Source organism: Erinaceus europaeus, chromosome 10 (assembly GCF_950295315.1).
Source record: "Erinaceus europaeus chromosome 10, mEriEur2.1, whole genome shotgun sequence".
In the NCBI taxonomy this organism is placed as follows: domain Eukaryota; kingdom Metazoa; phylum Chordata; class Mammalia; order Eulipotyphla; family Erinaceidae; genus Erinaceus; species Erinaceus europaeus.
In genome coordinates, this window is record NC_080171.1 from 76045970 (window position 1) to 76071355 (window position 25386).

Here is a 25386-nt window from a genome sequence, read left to right on the forward strand (position 1 = left end):
AAAAAAAAAAAATAAATATTTCCTTAAAAAAAGAAAGAAAATCTATTATTAACAGCAAAAATAAAGTCCTTTCTTGAACAGTAGAAATAATAATAATTTTAATTCTGATACCTTAGTTCCATTTGTCCTGCATACTATTTAGTGAATACATAAACTATTTCCACAGAAATTTCCAGAATAAGTGCTCTATAAAATTACTCAAGTTTTGAAATATCAAAATTAAAAGCAGCCACCATTTCTGTATTGTACATTTCTGAAACACCTAAATTCCAATGCAGTTAATATACATTTGAAAAATGATTTTGGTTCCTTTTGTTTATTCTTTATTGACTGACACAGGCTGTTATGAAAATAATGTGTCATACTATTCCTAGAGCAAAAGATAATCTTCCCATTGTTCTACACATACATCCAGTAATAAGTGTAAACAACACACTCATATGTGTACATACTTGCTGGTAGAAATGTCTTCATAACTGACTTTATATAAGATTCTATGTAAATGTCAGGACTTTGATTCACTGAATTCAGTAGATTAATGCAGTGGCAACTCACCAGGCTTCAGCATATCCTTATGGTATTCAGTAATACATAGCTGGTTTAATTACAGTATTCTAAATGATTAGAGATTACAAACTATAAGAATCTGTAGAAATGAAGATAAGTATCTTGTACTGTTTGGGAAAACTACTACAAGAAAATGTATAGATCATGCAGACTGGCAGGCTACAGAAATAACAATAAAATAATCAAGAGCAAAAGATTTCCTTCCTTCTTTGAATAAAAAGCTATTCTACTCCAACACCTCACATGGAAAAGCCCTCTCAACTGTTCAACTAGAATATCTGCTCTCTCACTCACTAAGAGTACAGACTGCTACGCTGGCTGTAATTGTCCATATTCACAGCAAGAAATAGGTAAACACTTTAGTACCATCAAATTATAATGATTACACATTTTCATAAGTAATGACACATCTCTGTGAGGACTATCATCACCTCTTGAGTGAGACCCTGTGCATTATGACTACACAGCATGGAGACACTAGTGACAAGAGCATCTGTGAACCACAACTGACTAAGCATGTACAGGTTAAAGGACCACATATTGGATGCTTCAAAGTTCATGCAAAAGACTGGAGCTCGCTCTTTTGGGAGTATCATTAGCAAAATGCACTTATTTCTATACAGGAGTGAGGATCTGACTGTGATACAGGCCAAGGGTCAAATAAATTCAGCGTGGTGTAGTAGAAGAATATGAAATGGCCTTTCCTAACAACAACAACAACAACAAAAATTCAAATAAGTATAGAGGGAATATAAAGGCACTAAGATAAATAAGAAAAAAATAAAAATCACACATTGTCAAAAGTGAGCACCACAAACTTACAGAGAGATTAAAATAGTTTAAGACAAAACTTTCTTATTCTATGGGGGAGGAGGGGTTTCATCACAATTCACTAGTGACTAACAGTTTGAGTATAGTTCACGTCAAGACAATGTAAATATGAAAATGACACTACATAATCTTTAGTAAAAAAAAATACACTTTAGAGGCCAGTGGTGGTGCACCTGATTGAGCACAAATGTTATAATATGCAAGGATCTGGGTTCAAGCCCCTGATTTCTACCTACAGGGGGAAAGTTTCACAAGTGGTAAAGCAGTGCTGCGGGTGTCTCTCTGTCACACTCTCACTCTATCTCCCCCTTCCTCTCAATTTCTGGCTGTCTCTATCCAATAAATAAAAATAATAAAACATTGAAATAATTACACTTTTTTTTTTTGCTACAACTTGGGTAGAACTTGAATGAATCATGTTAAGTGAAAACATCAAAAGGAGGACAAATGCCATATGATCTCACTCACTGCTGGGACTTGAGAAAATAAAGAGAAAATACAAGGTAAGCTTTAATAAGCTGTGGTCTAATACAGAAGATTCAAGCACTGTAATGGGTAAGAGGTAGATGAAAGAGGAGAATGGAAACACTATCCTATGTATCCCTTCAGATAAAAAAAAAAATGACACAGGTTGTGTATCTTTTACAAACTGAAATACCTTCCCCCTTACATCAATGATCAATGATAAATGATTGTGATAGGTAACTCATGAAGTAACTCCCTAAAACCCATTACTATAGCAATTTACTTACTAGTAAATTACTGAAAAAACATGAAAACTAAAAGCATATATTCCCAGATTTTCCTGAAGGTAACACTGCCATGTGACTGAGTTTAGCCAGTGACATGAAAGCAAGAGAACAGGGAGTTTGTGGGAGCAAGAACACACACACACACACACACACGTGCACACACATGCACATCCTATTCTTCCACCTTTGTTTTTGCTGTCTATAGCAAATACATCATAGTTTCAACTAACACAGGCATCTTTTGATCATCCTAGAAAAGTAGGCCCTCCCAGTCATAGCCAAAGTAATTAAAATGGTTATAAAGAACCTTCCCAACAATAAGTTACAAATGAAAACCTTCAAGGAAGAGGTCTTGTGTGTATTTTTTAAGCTCTCCCAAATTATTGAAGACACAGGAATATTCCCACTTTCTATGAAGCTAACATCACTCTGATAACAAAAGCAGACAGGAACACGAACACACACACACACACACACACACACACACACACACACACACACACGATAACTATAGACCAATATCTCTGATGAGTATAGATATTAAAATACTGAACAAAATTCTAGCTAACTGGTGACAGCAGTATCTTAAGAAGATTTTACACCCGGGGCTGGGTGGTAGTGCAGCGGGTTAAGCGCACATGGTGCAAAGAGCAAGGACTGGAGTAAGGATCCTGGTTCAAGTACCCAGCTCCCCACCTGAAGGGGGGTCACTTCGCAAGCGGTGAAGCAGGTCACAGGTGTCGTTCTCTCCTCCTCTCTGTCTTCCCCTCCTCTCTCAATTTCTCTCTGTCCTATCCAACAACAACAACAGCTAGAACAACAACAATAATAATAACAACCAAAAATAGGGCAACAAAATGGGAAAAATAGCCTCTAGGTGAAGTGGATTCATAGTGCTGACACCAAGCCCCAGCGATAACCCTGTAGGTGCGCGCGCGCACACACACACACACACACACACACACACAAAACACACACACACAAAGATTTTACATCATGACCCAGAATGCAAGGCTGGTCCAATATACATAAATCAATCAATGCAATCCACCACATAAATTTAAAAAAACATGATTATCTCTTTAGATGCATAGAAAAACTTTGACAAAATCCAACATCACTTAATCTTCTAAACACTACAAAAAATAGGAATAGATGAAAAATTTCTTAATCTAGTAGTCCATAAACAGCAAACCTACAGCCAGTATCTTATTCAATGGTGAGAAACTGAAAGAATTCACACTCAGATCAGGTACTAGACAAGACTGCCCACTATGAACATTCCTGTTTAACATATTGTTGGAAGTTCTTGCCAAAGCAATCAGACAGGAGTAAGGAATAAAAGGGGTAAAAATTGGAAGAGAAGTCACACTTAATATTTGCAGAAGATATGATAGAAACATAGGAAAACCTAAAGTCCAGCAGGAAATTCCTGGAAATTATCAGGCAATATATAGTAAGGTGTTAGACTACAAATTAACATAACAGTGACATTCCTTTCTGCAAACCCTAAGTCAGAAGAAGAAGAAACCCAGATATCAGTCGCATTCATTATAGTAAATAAAATTTGTTACTAAAAAAGCAGTAAAATATCTAGGAATAAGTCTAACAAAATAAGTGAAAGATTTGTATGTTGAAAACTATGAGATCACTATTTAAGGAAATAGAAAAAGACAGGAAGAAATGAGGAAAAGATTCCATGTTCATGGATTGAAAGAAATTATATAATCAAAATGAATATTATACCCAGTTATATACAAATTTAATGCAATCACCATTAAGATCCCACCCATTTTTTTAGGAGAATGGAACAAAAGCTACAAAAATTTATCTGAAGCCAGAAAACACCTAGAATTGCCAAAATAATCTTGGAGGCAGCACACCCCAGATCTCAAACTATTATTAATAGACCCACAAGAGGCTCAACTCTGCAGAGTCTTAGGGGATCATTTCCTATAGTTTTCCTATAGTTTATCATTTCCTATAGTATCTTAGCACTCAGCTGCCTCAGCACATCCAAGGGGAGGAACAACACTTGGTGAAACTAAGCTTCCAAGGGACCCCACTCTTCCATTTATTTTAAAGAAGTACTTTTCCTTTACTATAAACCAGCTAATGTTAGCTGCCTCAGGTTGCAAAATACATATTGTACACCAAGGGGCCAAACTTCTTCTTCTTTTTTTTTTTTCCTCCTCCAGGGTTATTGCTGGGCTCGGTGCCTGCACCATGAACCCACCGCTCCTGGAGGCCATTTTTTCCCCCCTTTTGTTGCCCTTGTTGTAGCTTCGTTGTGGTTATTATTATTGCCCTTGTTGACGCAATTCGTTGTTGGATAGGACAGAGAGAAATGGAGAGAGGAGGGGAAGACAGAGAAGGGGAGAGAAAGATAGACACCTGCAGACCTGCTTCACCGCCTGTGAAGCGACTTCCCTGCAGGTGGGAAGCCGGGGGCTCGAGCCGGGATCCTTACGCCGGTCCCTGCGCTTTGCACCACATGCGCTTAACCCACTGCGCCACCGCCCAACCCCCCCAAACTTCTTTTATGGGAGCAATTTCTCTGGTGTATGCAGTGCAGCTATGTTTCACCTGTAAAATTATTTCAGTTTGTAATATTCTGTACTGGTATCACACAGTTCTAGTAGATTTGCACAATATGCTATCAGGACTGCTTTTCATTTGAGAGAAATAAAAGCTCTAACTTCTCTGAATCTTTATTAGCCAAGTTTTCTGGTATCCTCAGCTAATGAAATGCTATGGAAAAAGCAGAGTGCTAACTTTGCCCTTCAGCAGAGGAGCTGGTAAAGCTTTTCCTAGGATGTTCTAAAAACTGGAGAATAAGTTAGGAGGAGATGATGGTGCTCACTTAAGTAAAGGTATAGAAATGACTTTAGTCTGGGGTTCTTTTTTTAAAAAAGAATTTATTTATTTATTCATGAGAGAGATGGGAGGATAGGAGAGAAAGAACCAGACATCACTCTGGTACATGTGTTGCCAGGGATCAAATTCAGGACCTCATGACTGAGAATCCAATACTTAATCCACTGTGCAACCTCTCAGACCACATTACTGTTGTTATTGATGTCGTCGTCGTCCTTAGGACAAAGAGAAATGAAGAGAGGAGGGGAAGACAGAGAGGGAGAGAGAAAGACAGACACCTGTAGACCTGATTCACCGCCTGTGAAGTGACTCCCCTGCAGGTGGGGAGCCGGGGGCTAGAATCAGGATCCTTACACTAGTCCTTGTGCTTCGAACCACCTGTGCTTAACCTGCTGTGCTACTGTCCGACTCCCTCGACAGGGGTTCTTGTGACAGATTTCTCATGAACAAGGATGAAACTGGCATGCACTAATAGACTTGTAGTGTCTAGAAATCAATTTATTTTCAGGTGACAGAAAAGTCAATTATTTTTTAGGGGTACAGATGCCAACTGTAGGTGATTAGGAAGGTAGCTCAGTGGGTAGAGTAGACTTGAACTCCACTAGGCCCCTGGTCCCATCAATGGCACAGCATATGCCCTCTAGGCTGCTTTCACTTGTTCACTCATTCACTCACTCACTCACTCACTCACTCAATAAATAAATAAATAAAATCCTGATGTCAACAGTAGTTTGGACCCTGACCATATACAACAAACAGGAAATGTGTGTGTGTGTGTGTGTGTGTGTGTGTATGTGTGTATACACATTGTGTCCAAAATATGTAAAGAATTATAGAGTTGCTAAAGTAGCAGGTATTTATTAAACCATTCTTTAAATATTTTAATTTATTACTGAATAGAGACAGAGATAAATCATGAGGGGAGGAGGGGGAGAGAGATGCTAACCATGCTGACCAGGAGCTTGAGCCTAAATCATTATACATGGTGATGAGTGTGCTCAACAAGGCAACTGTGATATAGACAGAGTCAGTGACGAAAAACAATGGAAAGAGAAAAGAAGTCAAGAATCATGGTCAATGGAAAGGAGTAAGATTTTATCCCCTATTTAGTATCAGTCCTTGTATTTACTGATTTAAATATATTTACTCTCATTCTCCCTCACAATTCAGAAAGATTATTAGCCTTCTACTTAATAAGAAAAAAACAAAAGAGATCAGAATAGTTCTGTAACTTTGACCAGGGTTATAGAACTGATACAGAGGCAAGCAAAAATTCTACATTTTTAGAGTTATAATCCTTGTATCAATACTACTAATTCAATAATTGAATTTTTAAAAAACATTACCTTGCATTGTTCTTGTGGAGAGAGACAAAAAACCCAATGTTTGGGGTCCAGTAGATTAAGGGCACACACTACCATGTACAAAGACCCAGGTTCCAATTCCCTGTTACCACCTGCAGGAGGGACGCTTCACAAGCGGTAAAGCAGGTCTACAAGGTGTCTCTCTCTCTATATATATATATATCTCCCCCTCCCGTCCTCATAACAAATAAATGAAAAAAAAGAAAAAAAAAGAAAAAATGGTCACTGGGAGCAGTGGACTGGTAATGCTGTCTCAAAGCCCCAGCAATAACTCTGGTGGTAGAAAAAAATATATCCCTAATTGTTATACCGACCTCACAGATAAGAAAAAAAAAGTACTGGGGGTTCCTGGAAGATGGCGGACTGAGAAGCTGCTAGTAGCTTCAACTCTGACCACATCCTCTGGAAACGGTAGGATTTTCTGCCTTTAGTAGGCCAGTCAATAAGGGGTCCTAGCAGTAACACCAAGGAGGTGACTATAACTTCATTTGGGTTAAAAAATAGAGTAGAAAAAAAGGGAAAAAATTTTTTTCTTTTAAATTATTCCCAAAGCCCACCTCCTCTCCCTCCCCCCCCCCACAACCAGTCCCTGGGGACCAGCTCCTAGCAGGCTCCCCTGCTGAGCTTCTTTCTTTACCAAGATTCCTGTCCCACCAGGGAGTATCATTCATTCTAAGTCTATTCCCTTCTGAAACCTCTGGCCTTTTTTCTTTCTAAGTAGCCAACCACCCCCCGAATAGCTAATTAAATAATAAAAAATAAATAAATAAAAAACTCTTCCCTTCCACCGCTCTTTTATTACTGTTCTTTTTCTTCTTTTTCTTTTTTTTCTCTCTCTTTTTTTCTTTTTCTCATACTTGTCATCCTTTCTTCTTTAATCCTACAGCTTCCAAAGCCACAGGCCCCATTCCCCACACCACCAAACAGTGTGCTTTCACTGAATTCACTGATACACGATTGGGAATTATTTTGGGGAAGAATTCTGACTCAGAGTGGACTCTCACTGCGAGTATCTCTGCTCAACTTCCCTTCCTCCCTTAGCTACCCCTAGAATATACAGTGGATAGTAGATTTGCATAACTGTCTATTTCAGCTATCCTTGTCTAGTCCTGAGGTGTTTTTTTATTTGGTTTTTTTTTTTTTCTTTCTTAACAATCAACTGCCTCAGTTAGAGGTAATCTGGGACAGGGTTTTTTTTTTCCCTGCTCTATTTTATTATTAATATTATATAAAGGCATATATCTTCCCCACTTTAGGTTGATCAGAATTAACTCTTAGGGTATCTTTCATTGCGAGGGTAGTGGGTATCCTATCTATTGTGGGAGGAACTTGTCTCGTTAGTCCTACCTCCTCTACAGACTCTCCCGTTCCTCCTCCACCTAGCTAATTAAAAAAATAAAATATAAAGCAACCAGAAGGACAGAAATCACTAAAATTAGAGCAGAAGTAAATAACATCGAAAATAAAATAACCATACAAAAGATCAATTAAGCCAAATGTTGGTTCTTTGAAAGATTAATCAAAATTGACAAACCCCTAGCCAGACTCACCAAACAAAAAAGAGAAGATTCAAATTAATAGAATTGTAAACGATGGAGGAGATATCACAACTGACACCACAGAAATCCAGAGAATCCTGCGAAACTTCTATAAAGAACTATACACCACCAAGCTAGAGAATCTGGAAGAAATGGAACAATTCCTAGAAACATATGCCCTTCCAAAACTGAACCAAGAAGAACTACAAAATCTAAATGCACCAATCACAGACAAAGAAATTGAAACCGTTATTAAGAATCTCACCAACAACAAAAGTCCTGGACCAGATGGCTTCACAAGCGAATTCTACAAAACTTTCAGGAAACAGTTAGTACCCATACTTCTCAAGCTTTTCCATAAGATTGAAGAAACAGGAATACTCCCATCCACCTTCTATGAAGCCAACATCACCCTGATACCAAAAGCTGATAAGGACACAACAAAAAAGGAAAACTACAGACCAATATCTCTGATGAACATAGATGCCAAAATATTAAACAAGATCTTGGCCAACCGGATACAGCAACATATCAAAAAGATTGTTTATCACGACCAAGTGGGATTCATCCCAGGAATGCAAGGCTGGTTCAACATCCGTAAGTCAATCAATGTCATTCACCACATCAATAAAAGCAAAGCCAAAAACCACATGATTATCTCAATAGATGCAGAGAAAGCCTTTGACAAGATCCAACACCCATTCATGCTCAAAACTCTACAAAAAATGGGAATAGATGGGAAATTCCTCAAGATAGTGGAGTCTATATATAGCAAACCTACAGCCAACATCATACTCAATGGACAGAAGCTGAAAGCATTCCCCCTCAGATCGGGGACTAGACAGGGCTGTCCACTGTCATCGTTACTCTTCAACATAGTATTGGAGGTTCTTGCCATAGCAATCAGGCAAGAGAAAGAAATCAAAGGAATACAGATTGGAAGGGAAGAAGTCAAGCTCTCACTCTTTGCAGATGATATGACAGTATACATAGAAAAACCTAAAGAATCCAGCAGAAAACTACTGGAAGTTATTAGGCAATATAGCAAGGCATCAGGCTACAAAATCAATGTACAAAAATCAGTGGCATTTCTTTATGAAAACACTAAATCTGAAGAAGAAGACATCCAGAAAAAACTCCCACTTACTATTTCAGCAAAATCAATCAAATACCTAGGAATAAAGTTGACCAAAGAAGTGAAAGACTTGTATACTGAAAACTATGAGTCGCTACTCAAGGAAATAGAAACTGATACCAAGAAATGGAAAGATATCCCATGCTCATGGATTGGAAGAATAAATATCATCAAAATGAATATTCTCCCCAGAGCCATATACAAATTTAATGCAATACCCATCAAAGTTCCACCAAGCTTCTTTAAGAGAATAGAACAAACACTACAATCATTTATTTGGAACCTGAAAACACCTAGAATTTCCAAAACCATCTTGAGGAAAAGAAACAGAAATGGAGGCATCACACTCCCAGACTTTAAACTATATTATAAAGCCATTGTCATCAAAACAGCATGGTACTGGAACAAAAATAGGCACACAGACCAGTGGAACAGAATCGAAAGCCCAGAAATAAATCCCCACACCTATGGACATCTAATCTTTGATAAGGGGGCCCAAAGCATTAAATGGAAGAAGCAGGGTCTCTTCAATAAATGGTGCTGGGAAAACTGCGTTGTAACATGCAGAAGAATGAAACTGAACCACTTTATCTCACCAGAAACAAAAATCAACTCCAAATGGATGAAAGACGTGGATGTCAGACCAGAAACAATCAAATACTTAGAAGAAAACATTGGTAAAACAGTTTCCCACCTACACCTCAAGGACATCTTTGATGAATCAAACCCAACAGCAAGGAAGACTAAAGCAGAAACAAACCAATGGGACTACATCAAATTGAAAAGCTTCTGTACATACAAAGAAACTATTAAACAAACAAAGAGACCCCTCACAGAATAGGAAAAGATCTTCACATGCCATACATCAGACAAGAAACTAATCACCATAATATATAAAGAGCTCAGCAAAATTAGCACCTAAAAAAGCAAATGACCCCACCCAAAAATGGGTAGAGGATATGAATAAAACATTCACCTCAGAGGAGATCCAAAAGGCTAACAAACATATGAAAAACTGCTCTAGGTCACTGATTGTCAGAGAAATGCAAATTGAGACAACATTGAGATAACACCTCACTCCTGTAAGAATGGCATACATCAAAAAGGACAACAGCAACAAATGCTGGAGAGGTTGTGAGGACAGAGGAACCCTTTTACATTGCTGGTGGGAATGTAAATTGGTCCAACCTCTGTGGAGAGCAGTCTGGAAAACTCTCACAAGGCTAGACATGGACCTTCCATATGATCCAGTAATTCTTCTCCTGGGGTTATACCCCAAGGACTCCATAACACCCAACCAAAAAGAGGTGTGTACTCCTATGTTCATAGCAGCACAATTCATCATAGCTAAAACCTGGAAGCAACCCAGGTGCCCAACAACAGATGAGTGGCTGAGAAAGCTGTGGTATGTATACACAATGGAATACTATGCAGCTATCAAGAACAATGAACCCACCTTCTCTGACCCATCTTGGACAGAGCTAGAAGGAATTCTGTTAAGTGAGCTAAGTCAGAAAGATAAAGATGAGTATGGGATGATCCCACTCATCAACAGAAGTTGAGAAAGAAGATCTGAAAGGGAAACTAAAAGCAGGACCTGACCAAATTGTAAGTAGGGCACCAAAGTAAAAACCCTGTGGTGAGGGGTAGACATGCAGCTTCCTGGGCCAGTGGGGGGTGGGAGTGGGTGGGAGGGATGGTCACAGTCCTTTGGTGGTGGGAATGGTGTTTACGTACATTCCTAGTAAAATGTAGTCATATAAATCACTAATTAATTAATATGAGGGGGGAAAATTAATTGTATGTCTCGAAGTTTTTTAAAACACAGACTGAATCTTTTTAATATATAGGCTGTGTATTTGATATGCGGACTCTCTCAAAAGCCTAGACCAAGTAGATCAGAAGCAACCAATAGCACAGCTATATACAAGAGACTGGGTACTGTACAGCAAATGCTAACAGGAGGCTTTTTCAAAGTTAACCCAATTACCAAATAATGTGATGATAACATTAACTATCGATTGTCTTTTGGATCCCTAAGACAGCAGGAACCTCACATCTCCACTATAGAGCCTCTACTTCCCCCAGTCCTGGAACCCTTGGATAGGGCCCACTTTCCCATATGCCTCTCACAATCCATATCAAATAATATTGCATCTACCGATCACAACCTAATCAACGCAACGATGGCCACCTCAACATGCTTCACTTCAGACTGTGTCCAGAGACTTCACATGTGGAATGACAACCTTCAGCTTCATTACTCAGGTGAGACCTTTCCTTTCATAGTATACTCTAATTCCATCTCAGGTGGTTCACTTTCTAACAAAGTCCCAAAACCTAGATATATACCAGTTTCTGTGAGAGAGAGCATATGTTCACATGTACCCATAAACTACTGCAAAATATATACCTGAAAGCAGAAGTACACTAGAGTTTGCAGTGAGTATCCCCCTAACACTTCCTCTCCACTATTCTAAGCTTTGGGTCCATGATTGCTCAACAATTTGTTTGGCTTTGTATGTTAACTCTCTTTTCAGTCACCTGGTTCCAGATGTCATCAGGATGCAGGACAGGCTTCCCTGGACTGAAGACCCCACCAATGTGTCCTGGAGCTCTGCTTCCCCAGAGACACACCCTACTAGGGAAAGAGAGAGGCAGACTGGGAGTATGGACCGACCAGTCAACGCCCATGTTCAGTGGGGAAGCAATTACAGAAGCCAGACCTTCCACCTTCTACAACCCACAATGACCCTGGGTCCATGCTCCCATAGGGATAAAGAATGGGAAAGCTATCAGGGGAGGGGGTGTGATATGGAGATTGGGTGGTAGGAATTGTGTGGATTTGTACCCCTCCTGCCCTATGGCTTTGTTAATTTATCCTTTCTTATATAATAATAATAATAATAAAGAAAAAAAGTACTAGCTGCATGTTAACTCTACAAATATGTGTACAATAATGACCTCATTTATTTAAAAAATCATTATTTAGGGAGTTATTATCAAAATATAGAGATCACCATTGAGGATTATGTGATTGTCAACCTGGGGAAAATGATTAAAGGTCATAACTTAAATATTTTGCATACTAGAAGGCTAAGTGAGAGGAAAATAAGCACATAGCCTTAGCAAATGCAGACAAAGCCTGAAGCACCAACTTGATTTTAATAAGTGTTGTAGTAAAACTTTACCGTGGAAACAAGGAGAGAATTTGGAAATAGTAGGACAGGTGAAAAGGGATCTGATTTTCCTCTAGCCCAGCAAGCAGACTGGAAAGGACGCCTGTGCATACACTTACATTGCTCCATTGGTATAGACGGTGTCGCTGCCTTCCACATACTGCACCTGAGCTGGATACACATGTTGTACTTGCTGCACAGTCTGGACCTGCTGGACCTGAGAAACAAACCGGGACGATGGAGAGATTAGACCCACGCCAATTTCAAGAGAAAGGTGTTGTGTGCTGGGTCTTCATGTGGCATTGACCCTGAACAAACTGTATAACATAAACACACACACACACACACACACACACAATGTGTAAGGTGAATTTGCTGAAAGCAATAAATTTACTTGAATAAATATGAAATTTGTTCTACCTGACTTAGAAAATGTCATGGTGGAAACTTTAAAACACTCCAGCTAAGAAAAGATGTTATATAGGTCCAAAGAGGATGACAGAGGACCTAGTAGGGGTTGTATTGTTATATGGAAAATGGGAAATGTTATGCATGTACAAACTATTGTATTTACTGTCAAATGTCAAACATTAATTCCCCAATAAGGAAATTTAAAGAAAAGAAAAGATGTTTAGTAAATCCCATGTACTTGTCATGTAAATGACAAGGATAAATGACTGTCACTGGACCTCCCCCCCACCCCACTTTTTCCTTTACAGAATTCTTTAAAAGCAGTTGCAGATTACATCAATTTATAGGAAAACAATTCAACTTGATTCTAAGGGAAAGAATTACTTCTGACATGAACACAATGGTGATATCACGTATCAACCATAGAGAAATTCTTAATATCACTGAAAATCTAGTCATTGTTCAAATATCCCTGGTGATTCCAATGTGTCCTCACAGTTGGGACAAACAGAAAACAAATGACAAGATGCAGGGATCAAATGCAATCTTGTTGGTAACTATACATAAGGCTTCAAATGGGTAAAATTGTGAACTTTTCTGTTATTGCTGGGGCTCAGTGTGTGCAAGAAAAATCCACTGCTCCTGTTGGCCTTTTCTTTTCTTTTTTAGACAGAGACAAAGAAAAGTGGAGAGCCTGAAAGAGGAGATAGGGAGAGAAGAAAAAGAGGCACTTACTCCTAGAACTTTTCTGCCATAGGTGCAGATCTTGAGTTTGAACCCAAGTCCTTTTGTATGAAAATGTCTGTATACCACTGAGGGCACCACCACCTGACCTCAAATTATGAGCTCTATCTATGTAGTCTCAACAAGAATGCGATTTACATGTGTAGATACATACAGTTTTAAAATAATTGTCAAAGGTGAGCTTTGCCAAAAAAAAAAAAAGGTGTGGGGGGGGTAGCACACTCGGATAAATGCACATAGTACTAAGCACTAGGACCCATGCAAGGATACAGGTTTTAGGCCTTGTGCCCATGTGCGGGGGTAGGGGGGAGCTTACAAGTATCAGAGCAGATGTGCAGGTGTCTATCTTTCTCCCCCAGTCTCTATCTCCCCCTCCTGTCTCAATTTCTATTTGTCTTACCCAATAAGATAGAAAAAATGGCCTCTAGGAGCAGTGGATTTGTAGTGCCAGTACACTGAGATAACCCTAAAGTCCAAAAAGAAAAGAAAAAAAAAAACGTGAGATGGAATAGTTAATACCATTCAAATTAGACCAGATAGAATATGATCAAAGACAATAAAAGCTATTTTATCAAGAGATGTATCAGTAAAAAAAAAATAGATCCTATCAATCTTAGAAACTAAGAAATGTTGAAAAAAATAAGCAAAAAGCAAAATAAGCTACCTTACAGTTACAAGTTGGAAATTTCAACATTCCTCTTTCTATAACTGACAGGTAACTCCTCCCTGAAGACAAGGATATAGAAATTATCAACTAATTTCACCTAAACGGCTTTCATATGATTATGAAATAATCAATACACAAAAACACATAGAAAAGAACTTCAGATGCTCTAGAGTAAAACATGTTCTGAAAGGAAAGAAGTTCACATGGATAGTGCACTTGACTGCCAGGAGCATGACTCAGGATCAGTCTGGTTTTCAAGCCCAGGGAGCCTTCTATAATGTGGTGTCTTTACATCTCTCTCCCACTGTCTATTTGAAAAAGATAGTCCAGAGCAATGAAACTCTGGTAACAACTACAACAATAAAAATAACAATGAAAAATTCTCACTTAAAAAACTAAAATAAAGAAGTGTAATTTATGATCTAAAATAAAGTAATTTGAAATCAGAGGCAAAAATATAATGGAAATGGGTATCAAAATAGCTCACTTGGGTAGTGTACCTGCTTGGCCACGAGCTCCACTAATTCAAACCTGGGATCCACCACATTGGAGGAAGTTTTCATGCTGTGGAGTACCCCCACCCCCCAATCATCTCTCTCCTTCTATCTGAGAAAGTCAGCCAACAGTGGTGAAGCACAGTGACAACTAAGATTAAAAATACTGGGAAATTTCCAAATATTTATAAACACTTAAAAGTTCATGGAAGAATTTATTTGGGAAGTTAAGGAGTTATTTGAACTGAATTATACTAAAACTACATGAAAATTTTCAGAGGGATATATATAAATTTTGCCACCCATGCTATCACTGGGGTTCATTGCCTGCACAGAAAAATCCACTACTCCTGGAAGAATGTGTAGCAATAGAAAGGGAGAGGGAAGAGGAAAAGAAAGAGAGAATGAGAGAGAAAGGGGGGGGGGGAAAGGCAGGCATCTGTAGTACTGCTCCACTACTTGTGATGCTTCCCTCCTGCAGGTGGGAACCAGGAGCCAGGAAGGCTTGAACCCTTGTTATTACTAATAACATATGCAATCTACAGGTATGCTACTGTCCCACCCCAGTTTTAAGTATTTCTTTTGTCAGTCAGACAGCAATGCATGAACAGTGGTCATTAAGAGCAGTGGATTCATTGCGTAGGCACTGAGCAATAACCTTATAAAATGAAATAATGAGAAATAATGAGGGGGGGGATACAGGGAGAGGGGGGACAAGAAAAAAAGAAAAGAAGGGAGGGAAAAGAAGGAAAAGAAAAAAAGAAAAGAAAGGAAAAGAAAAGAAAGGGAAGGGAAGGGAAGGGAAGGGAAGGGAAGGGAAGGAAGGGAAGGGAAGGGAAGGGAAGGGGAAAAAAATAGGCAGGGCGGGGCAGGGGTCCAGACAGTAGCACAGCAGGTTAAGCGCACATGGAGCAAAGCAAAAGGACTTGCTTAAGGATCCCGGTTCCAGTCCCCAGATCCCCACCGGCAAAGGGGGTCGCTTCACAGGTGGTGAAGCAGTACTGCAGGTGTCCTCTATATTTCCCTCTCCCTCCTTTCTTGATTTCTCTCTGTCCTAGCCAACAATGAGAGCAATAACAACAATAATGATAACAACAATGATAACAAGGGCAACAAAAGGGAAAAATAGCCTCCAGGAGCAGTGGATTCCTAGTGCAGGCACCGAGCCCAGCAATAACTCTAGAGGCAAAACAAACAAACAAATAAATATAAAGGGAAAGGAAAAGAAAGGGAAGGGAAGGGAAGGATAAGGTAAGATTACTAATGTAACTTAATGTCGACAAATTTAAATATTTATAGATTACAGGTATGAGGAGAAGGAGAAAGGAAAAGAAAAGAAAAAAATTACAAAACATGTAGAGTTAGGGGCCTTAGCAGAGACAGAAATTGGGGCCTGGCAGTGGCACCCCTGGTTAAGCATGCACACTACAGTATGCATGGATTTGAGCTCAAGCCCTTGGTCGCCACCTTCAGGGGGAAAGCTTCATGTGTGGTGAAGTAGAGTTCAGGTGTCTCTCTTCCCCTCTCTTATCTCCCCTTTTTCTTCTAAATTTCTGTCTCTATCCAATAATAAATAAAAAATTCAAAAAAGATACAAATTACCAGAACTGACCCCCAAAAGTCTTCATATGTGCAGGCATATGTATGTACATAAAGATAGAAAGCTTATATATACATATAAGCATAGTATATGAAACTGAATTTGTTCCTGCTGAGGAGACTCCAGGTCCAGATGGCCGCATTGGTAAATTCTGAAAATATACTTCTAGAAGGGAAAAATGGCTATCTAACACAAATGTTTGATGAAATATAGAGCAAGGGAACATATTCCAACTATTTATTTACTTTGAGTCATCCCAAGTTTCACTGCTCTGAGACAAAATTTTTTTTTTTTTCTGATTGACAGAGAGAGACAAAGAAAGATACTAGAGCACCAAAACTTTCTTCATGAGTGAAGGAGGAAATCTTATAAATATCATCTAAACCTTTATGGGTATTTTCAAACACAACCCTTCTGTGCTACTTCATAATTATCCATTACAATTCAGCACATTCCTGCTACCTTCTCATAACTCATGTTGTTTGCTCCATATAAATTCTCATCAAGCAATAAAAATTCACTACTTCCTCTCAGTCTTGATTAAAAATTTATTTTCTCTAAAAAAGTCTCCTCCGACTTATTTTTTCCCCAAGAGGTACTATTCCTTTCCATTAACTCTCTTGGGACTCATTAATACAGATGGTGGCATATGGTTTAGTACTTAATTCTCAATTGGCTTTCTTCATGGAGATCAATACAGTAAGATGTCAAAATCGCTAATTTGGAATTAGAAGTGATTTACACAGATAGGGTTCAGACTCTAGATATTGGTATGTTGAGATAGTCAATTTACTCTCAGTAAAAATGATTTTGAGCATAAAATAAGAATCCTGTCTACATTAACACAAGAAATTTTGTGAGGATACAAAATGATTAAATACAGATGGTATTATATAGCATACATGACAATTATATCTTGAGTATTTAGTGGTGTTATTAAGTATTTCAAAAAAAAAACAGTGATTTGTATCCTACCTCTGTGCAAATTTCATATTTATACTCTCCCTGATTTAAAACCATAGTTATGTACAATAAATATTCCAGGGTTCTCTGAAGTAGCGAGATTCTATAATTAAAGTAGAAATTAAATTCAGAAAGACTCAGAAACTAGGAAATAAAGCCTGGGTAGATGCTAACTAACTCGTCAAGGACAGAAATATATAAATCCTTTGATCACCATGCAAAAAAACAAACAGTATATTTTCCCATAATTACCTAAGGAATTTACAAAGCAAATGGAAGACCAACTAAAGTGGGGAAAACACTGAATTAAAGCATATTTTGGAGGATATACTTAATTATTATCCAGTACTTATGGTACTTCAATCAGCCACTAGAAACTAGAATAAAAGAGTTCTTGATGGGGGGAAGGAGAATTTCACAAAGTGCTTATAGTCTAATGGCATATTGCTTTCAAGGGTATGACAGTGGAGAAAGTAAGACCAAACAAACAAACAAACAGAAACCTAAAGAGAAAGAAAGGAAAAACTATCAGGTCTTACTTTGCCAATAAGAACTTAAGATCTTTGAAAGCCTTTTATTGAGAATATATGTACAGAGAGAATATATGTATTTATTTACATATACATATTTATAAATATATTAAATATATATTTAGATTTATTTTTATTTAATTTATACGAGAAGAGTTTCACATGTGAGAAATGCCGGAGCACTACTCCAGTATATGAGGAACCAGCAGCCTCATATATGCAAATCTTGCACTCTACTATCTAACCTATTTCCCAGGCACCTTTTCCAGTTGAGAGTTTGTTACTAAATTCCCTTTCTCTCAATCTCTCTCTACCTATCAGTCTCTCTGTTTCTGTCTCTCTTTCTCATCTTTTATTTAGTGAGGCTTTATAAGTAAATGTGAACTGGAGAACCACAAAAATAGTTTGTTCAGCCTCAAAATAAAGTCAAGCAGATCCAGCAATAGAGCAATAGAATGGAATGCAGGGGCTTGAGTAATTTGGTGGGTAAAGTATATGTTTTGTCAGTGTTAGGTACCAAGCTTGATCTCCAGCACGACACCTTAGAGAGCCCTGCTTCTTCTATTCTCCCTCTCTTTCCATCTCTTTCATCCTTCATTTCTCTCTTTTAGTGAATACAATTTTAAAAATTGTTTTATTAATCTCTTGGATTATCTTTCTGGTTTCTGCTTCATTAATTTCTGCCCTGATTTTGGCTATTTCCTCTTTCCTGCCGACTTCTGGGTCTCTCTGATGCTCTTTTTTTCTAATTGACTCAGTTGTGATTGCTTACCTTTGCTGTCTGAGATCTTTGCTGTTTGTTCATGTCAAATATTGTTTAATGTTGCACTGGGGTGGGAGGGGATGAACTCAGGGCCTTGCTTATGTAAAATGCTGCAGACCAGTATTTTCTGGTCCAATTTTTTATTCTTTATGTTTTTGAAAGGGGGTGAGGGCAGGAAGGAAGAAACAGCAACAAAGATAGGAGAGAGACCACAGTACTGGTACAAAATCCATAGAACTTTCCCAGTGCTGTCCATAATACCCCCAAGTGGTACCATGGCTCAAATCCAAAACTTCATATAGAACAAGAAGTGTGCTCCATGGGGTGTGTCAAGTCCTAGTGGCAACACGTGTAAATATTTAGTAATAAACAATCAAACAATGCCCTGCAACTAGAAAGAGAAAGTCCAATGAATATTTACACATTCTATAGTACCTTCTAACTGAGGAAAAGCATATAATTTTTAATATAATGAAACCATGAAGGAATGATTATTCTAATCAGTGTGAAGCAAAGCAATATTTTTAACTGCCCTTTAATGTGTCATTAAAACCAGAGGTAAAAGAATTTAATGAACTCTATGGAACTTTCTAATTCTAAAAATTGTGGACTATGATGCAAACTTGCTCATAAATTATTAATACTGTACTTACGCTACATTAATTTCTGTTCAAATATTTACAAATTATTATGATTTTATTCCCCACATTATTGAGACAGGGAAACCAGAATCATTTTTCTGGGCATTTTATTACTGTTCCCAATGACTTTTTTTTAATTGCCACATTCTATTGCCAACCATTTCCAAGTCTTTAAGGGGAGAAGAAGCAGGTAATCACAGACTCTAAGGAAGTTAATTTTCTCTTAATTTCATTGTTCTTCCCAATATGAGTATGCAGGAAAGAATGAACAAAACACACCAATTTTAAATTTTAATATGCAACAGAGTAATCAAAATGTGAATTGAAAAGAGATGGACAAAGGTGGAATTATCAGGAAAAAATTAAAAATTCTATAGGGAGTTATTCAATAAATAAAACGACCTGGTTTAATTTCTAAAAAGGTTGTACAGTACATCAGAATATTCACAGAAATGAAGTTGAACCTGTTAAGAGATTTATCTGAAAAGACCTATGCACAACTATGTTTATAGCAGCACAATTTACAATAGTCCAAAACTTGGAAGCAACCCAGAAGCCAAATGACAGATGAAAATCTAAGAATATTATAGTATATACACACACCCAATGGAATCTATGCAGCTGTTTAAAAAGATGATAATGCATTACAAAAAAAAAAAAAAAAAAAAAAAGGATGAAGCTATCTCCTTTGCAACCTTTTGGACAGACCTTAAAACTATCATGTTGAATGAAATAAGCCAGGAAAAGAAAGATGAATACTGGATGATCTCACTCATAGGTAGAAATTAAGAAGTAATGACAATAAGGGAAAACATAAGGTGAATCTTGGACTGGGTATGATGGTGTATTGTACCAAAGCAAAGGATTCTGGGGAAGGAGTAATAAGGGATGGACTAGAAGGTGTACTGGGATACTAATGTATGATGTGGGTTGGGAGAGAGAGTTCATGAGGAGATAAAAGGTTGGATCTAGGTGTCAACAACTATACTGTAAACCACTACACTCCCCCAAATAAAACAGAAAAAAAGTTGAACATAATAAAATTCTGTACCAGAAATGTCAACTGAAGGGAAAATATTTACCCCTCCAAATACATAAAGGCAACAATGTACTTATACTGACAGATACCAGTGAATTAAACACCATCATTTACTGATACCTATGTAAGTGAAAGCACTACTTATTACTATTCACATATAGTGTTACACATTTGATTACTTTTGCACATTTTAATGATCCTTGTTTATACAAGAAGTGAATACCAAACAAATGACATATTACAGGCAAATGTGCTAGCTCACCAGAATCAATAAGTATATATTTGAGGACAAATTTATGTTGTTTGAGGGCTGCTTCAAGAAAAATAAAAATGAGTCATACTTCAAAACCCTTTTAACAACAAATGAAATGTTTTTTTTTTTAATAGTTCAGCTTATTACTCTAAGAGAACACTAGTCTTCTTGCAAAAAAAAAAAAAGACTATTATGTCAGGTTCTCTAATGGCTTTCTCATATGAAAACATTCCTCACACATTTAGCTGCCACCAAATATTTCAGCTGAGATCAGCAACCACTAGCAGTCTGGCTAGCTTCTTAACACCAAACATTTGAAACTTTAGTGGTGAGAACTGTCAAAAAACTGTCTTCAGCTGAATTTAGCAGACCCACAAGAAATGTGAAAAAGCCCTTAGCAGATTTTAAACACAGGATATTAGCATAGCTACGTTAGAGGCAGCTATATGACTGCCCACAACTGAAACAGGTGGAGAAGGAGCCTCATTAGAACAGCTACTCACAAAAGGGCAGAGGGGAAGAAAGACATCCAAGAGAAGCAGCAGAATTAATTAGAAAAAGTCACTCTGTGAGAAAGGAACTCATTCAATACCTTCACTAGCAAAACTATAGGAAAATGAAGGGACTGAGGAAAAATAAGGAAAAAAGACCCACTAAAAGAGTAAAGTGTTGGTATGCTGGAGGAAAAGATATAAGAATAGAAAATGGCATAAGGGAAAAGTAATTTCCCCAATAGCCAAGCTTATGGAAATAAAAATCATAATAGTAAAATGATTTTTCTCAGTCTTTGCTAAAAAGTAGGAAAAAACTACATGTCATGAGACTGTTTAATAAAATCTTGACATGAGAAAATTCTAGAAGCACTGTAAATCTTCAAAGCAATTTTTAGGTAAAAGATATTTTTTACCCTATGACCACAGGATCACAGTGAACAAAAAGCATGGCTAAGTGACAGAACAGGTAGTAAAAAATAATGTGACTTAGACTGGGACCAGGAAAGAACAAGAGGCTTCCCTAGATCCTTAACGTTAATTTACAATGTTCTTCCTAGAACATCCAATGATCATTATAAAGTTCCTGTTTAATCTTCTAGGAATAGTAGCCTTCCACTTCAAAGAATGTGATGCATATGACTACTGGAAAACAGTGTACTGTCAATTTAAATGACAGAAGTCACTTTATGTAGAAAATGAAAGTTCCTCATCAAAAATATAAATCTCCATTGGCTCCATGTTAGCTGAGTTAGAAATATAAGTGCTTCTGTTGTTTTAAAAAATTCTCAGGTTTGGGAGCATAGTTGTTTATTATTTATTTTTCTGGTTAGACTTTAAATAAATAATGTTTCTGGAGCATTCAGATCCATTAAGTATCACAAAGTATATTCTTTCAATGAAGTTACAACTAGACACAAAACTTAAACAATATAGTAATTGTTTACTAAAACTCTAATGACTGCAGACAATGACAGGTTGTTAGAAAACTGTGAAGTACTGTTACATTTGAGCTTCAAGTGGAGCTATAGGAAGACTGATAAGTAGTGATAAGTAAGGTCCTCCTCAACCTCATACAATACTGACCATATGATAGATAGTGTAATCTTTGAAAGCAAATTTGTTCAATAAATCATCCACAAAAACTTACCATCTACATACCAAAGAAATTCTTGACTAGCATGGGAGTAGAAAACAAGATTCTACTAAACCAGGTAATAAATATTTTGGGAAAGAAATAGGAATAGTTATGCTTCTAATTCTGCTTCTAAAACCCCTTCTGTTTCATTGATTTAATCCCCCCTGCTTAACACTATATTCTATTTACATAACCACTGTTAACTAAGCATGACCCTGACTGCAGGGCATTGGTTTAATGCCACTAGTTCATGATGTCTTTCTGCTCCGCCCCTCTCCTAGTACACCCTGATTTCCACCAGTCTTTTTTCACTCCACCCTCTCTATGTCACATCCTGTTTTGACCCTACTTGATGAGTATATATAAGCACAGGATTGTGATTAGAGATGGCTTAGATTGCACTGCGTTCCACATGAATAAAGAGATACTGCTTCCCAGCTCAGCCATGAGTCCCTGGTCGCCCTGCGAAGCTAGCCCGGCACTAAGTAACAATCTGGCGACCAGAAAGGACAATGAACTAATGTGTTAGCTTTACTGCAGTAGTAGGCTCAAATTCTTGAAACTGGAAACCCCTAGACTTTTTACTAATAAATGAAACTATATAAGTACAAAATATCAATAAGCGTAACAGCATGGATAAAGTCTAATTCTACATAAACTTTGGCAACTCCAGACTAGACATTAGAATATGAACTTGGATTGCATTTCCTGTCAAGAATAAGTATACGCAGTGTCATGTTTGTTCCTAGCACCTATTATAATGATCCATATTTGCAAGAGAATACAGACACTGACTCATTTGGGGTGGTGTGGGGAATTAAAAAAATGAATTATTATTAATCTAATACTTGAGTAACCATAGCACTATTAACAAAAATTAAGAACCTTTAGATATGTATGATTATTAAACCAGTAGTCCTAGCTTATAATTAGTGCCATGCAATGTAATACCATATGATCCTCACAGAAATCCCAAGTGTTTGCTATTTAATCTACTATATAAACGGTGCCTTGAGAACAAATATAAGGTATAATACGGTAAGTGACAGGTAGCAGTGATCTAGGTCTGATGCCAATCACAGAATTCATTCCACAAAACAACTATCTCCCCAAGTATAGAAAGAACAACAATATTTTTGTTCATTTGTTTTTTTCTTTTCTTTTATTGCTACCAGGGTCACCACTACTTCATAGTAATGGAACTATGAAGCCACTGCTCCTGGCAGCCAGATTTTACTTTTTTTTCTTCTATTTTATTTCATAAAACAGAAATAAATTGAGAGGAAAGGAGGAGGAAGAGAGGAAAAGAGAAAGACACCTGTAATCCTCATGAAGTGCCCCCCTCCCCCGCTGCAGGTGGGGAGTAGGAGTTCAAACCCAGGTTCTTGAACATGGCAATGTATAGACTCAACTCAGTGTGCCACTGCCTGGGCACAGAAAAGAATAACATTGTTATATAGGTGAGACTTATTCCATTTTCCATTAGCTTTCAGTCATTCTCTGTTATATTTATAATATGACATATATTAATCATATATATATATATATCATATTATAGCATTATGGCATATAATTCTACTTTTTTTGTACTGCCACTACTGATAGTAGTTTTTCATATTAGGCAGCAATATAAGGTCTTCATTTTAAAGTAATTTATTTAAGTAAGTATAGAAAATCTGTTAGGGGGGTCGGGTGGTAGCACAGTGGATTAAGCGCACATGGCACCAAGCACAAGGACTGGTGTAAGGACCTGGGTTCCAGTCCCCGGCTCCCCACCTGCAGGGTGGGTCACTTCACAAGCGGTGAAGCAGGTTTCCCCTTCTCTGTCTCCACTCCTCTCTCAATTTCTCTCTATCCTATCCAACAACCGCAACATCAATGGCAACAGTGAGGAGGATAACAACAAGGGCAACAAAATGGGAAAAAACGACCTCCAGGAGCAGTGGATTTGTAGCACAGGCACTAAGCCCCAGCAATAACCCTAGAAGCAAAAAAAAAAAAAAAAAGAAAGAAAGAGCAGATTTTGGATAAAGCACACAAACAAGGTATTTTGTAAAACACAAAACAATATAAAGACTGTGCTACCTATTCTACACTATAAATCATACTCTATTTAATAAGGCCATAACCAAAAGACTTTCCACTTAGAGAGATTAACATCTCAGTCACATATTAAAACAGAAATATTTAGCTAATGGGATCGGGGAGATAGCTAGCCTGTTAAGAGCAGCGACATACATGGTTAAGGCCTTAAGTCACAAATTCAATCCCCAGTATAACCTTATGCTTGAGCTGAGTAGCAGCACATTGATCCTTTCTCATTTTTTTTATAAACAAATCTTTTCAAAACCTTAATTTAAAAGTTCTACTAAAAATAACTAGCTAATTCACTGTACCTTATTAGTGAACTAAACCTCTAAATAAAATATTAGAAATCACTGGCTTGGGAAGTGGTATAGTGGACACAGAGTCAGACCCTCAAGCATGAGGTCTTGAGTTCAGTCCCCAGGACCACATGTGCCAGAGTGATGTGCTGTTTTTCTCTCTCCTCTTTATAGTAAATAAATAAATACATAAATTGATCTTATATAAATCCCATAGCAGTCATACACTATTACAGCAAGGGTCAAGTAAACCTATAGCACAGTAAATATCACTTATATTTTTAGCAAAATCATACATCTTATATAGCCAAATAGTTTCATAGTATGTGTGTGTGTTTGTACACACACATAGTTTCACACGATTTGATGACCTCTATGCTTACTGAACATATAGGACTACATGCACTTCCCCGGTGACTCTAGCAATGAATTTATCTCTTTATATATAGATTTCTATATACTAACTAAAAGAATTACCACTAAACTGTCTTAATAGTGAATTTGTTATAAGTGATTGATACTAGACACTGCAAGTGTTGTGGTAAGCAGACTTCTAAAAATGTCCACACCCTCAGATTCCAAATCAATAGTCCTATAACCTATGAATGTGATAAAAAAAAAAATCTCTCCCATGACTATGATATATTATATAGCAGAACTGAACTTAAAATAGAGTGGGGCTGATATAGCCACATAAGCCCTTAAAACTAAATTATTCTGCTAGCTGTGGGGGGTCGGGTGACTGGGAGGTTGAGGTGGGGTTGGGAAGGGGAGGGGTTAACTATGCTGGGAAAGGTAAAAGCACATAGATGCAAAGTCCCAGTAACAAAAAAAAAAGTTTAGATCTGCTCTGGCTGATCTGGTGGCAGAACTCAGAGAGTCAAAGTATAAGGATGCTTTAATATGCTCGCTTTGCAGATGAAGTGCAACATGAGAGGTAATGGGGCAGCTACTAGGAGTAAAGGACCTCAGCTGACAGCCAGCAAGAAAACAGAAACCTCAGTCCTGCAATTAAAGAAAAGGAA

The 25386-nt window shown here is 37.6% G+C and overlaps 1 protein-coding gene across 4 annotated transcripts in view; it reads right to left on the reverse strand.

The window, feature by feature from the left end:
• RFX3 (regulatory factor X3) overlaps positions 1 to 25386 on the reverse strand; it is a 351181-nt gene that overhangs the window by 159863 nt on the left and 165932 nt on the right. For 3 of the 4 annotated variants that reach the window (XM_060199778.1, XM_007525730.2, XM_060199779.1), the window contains one exon: positions 12363 to 12460. The exons of the other annotated variant lie outside the window; for it this stretch is intronic. In XM_060199778.1, the coding sequence (XP_060055761.1) occupies positions 12363 to 12460 (98 nt within the window). The remainder of the gene's footprint in view (positions 1 to 12362; positions 12461 to 25386) is intronic. 4 annotated transcript variants of the gene reach the window in all.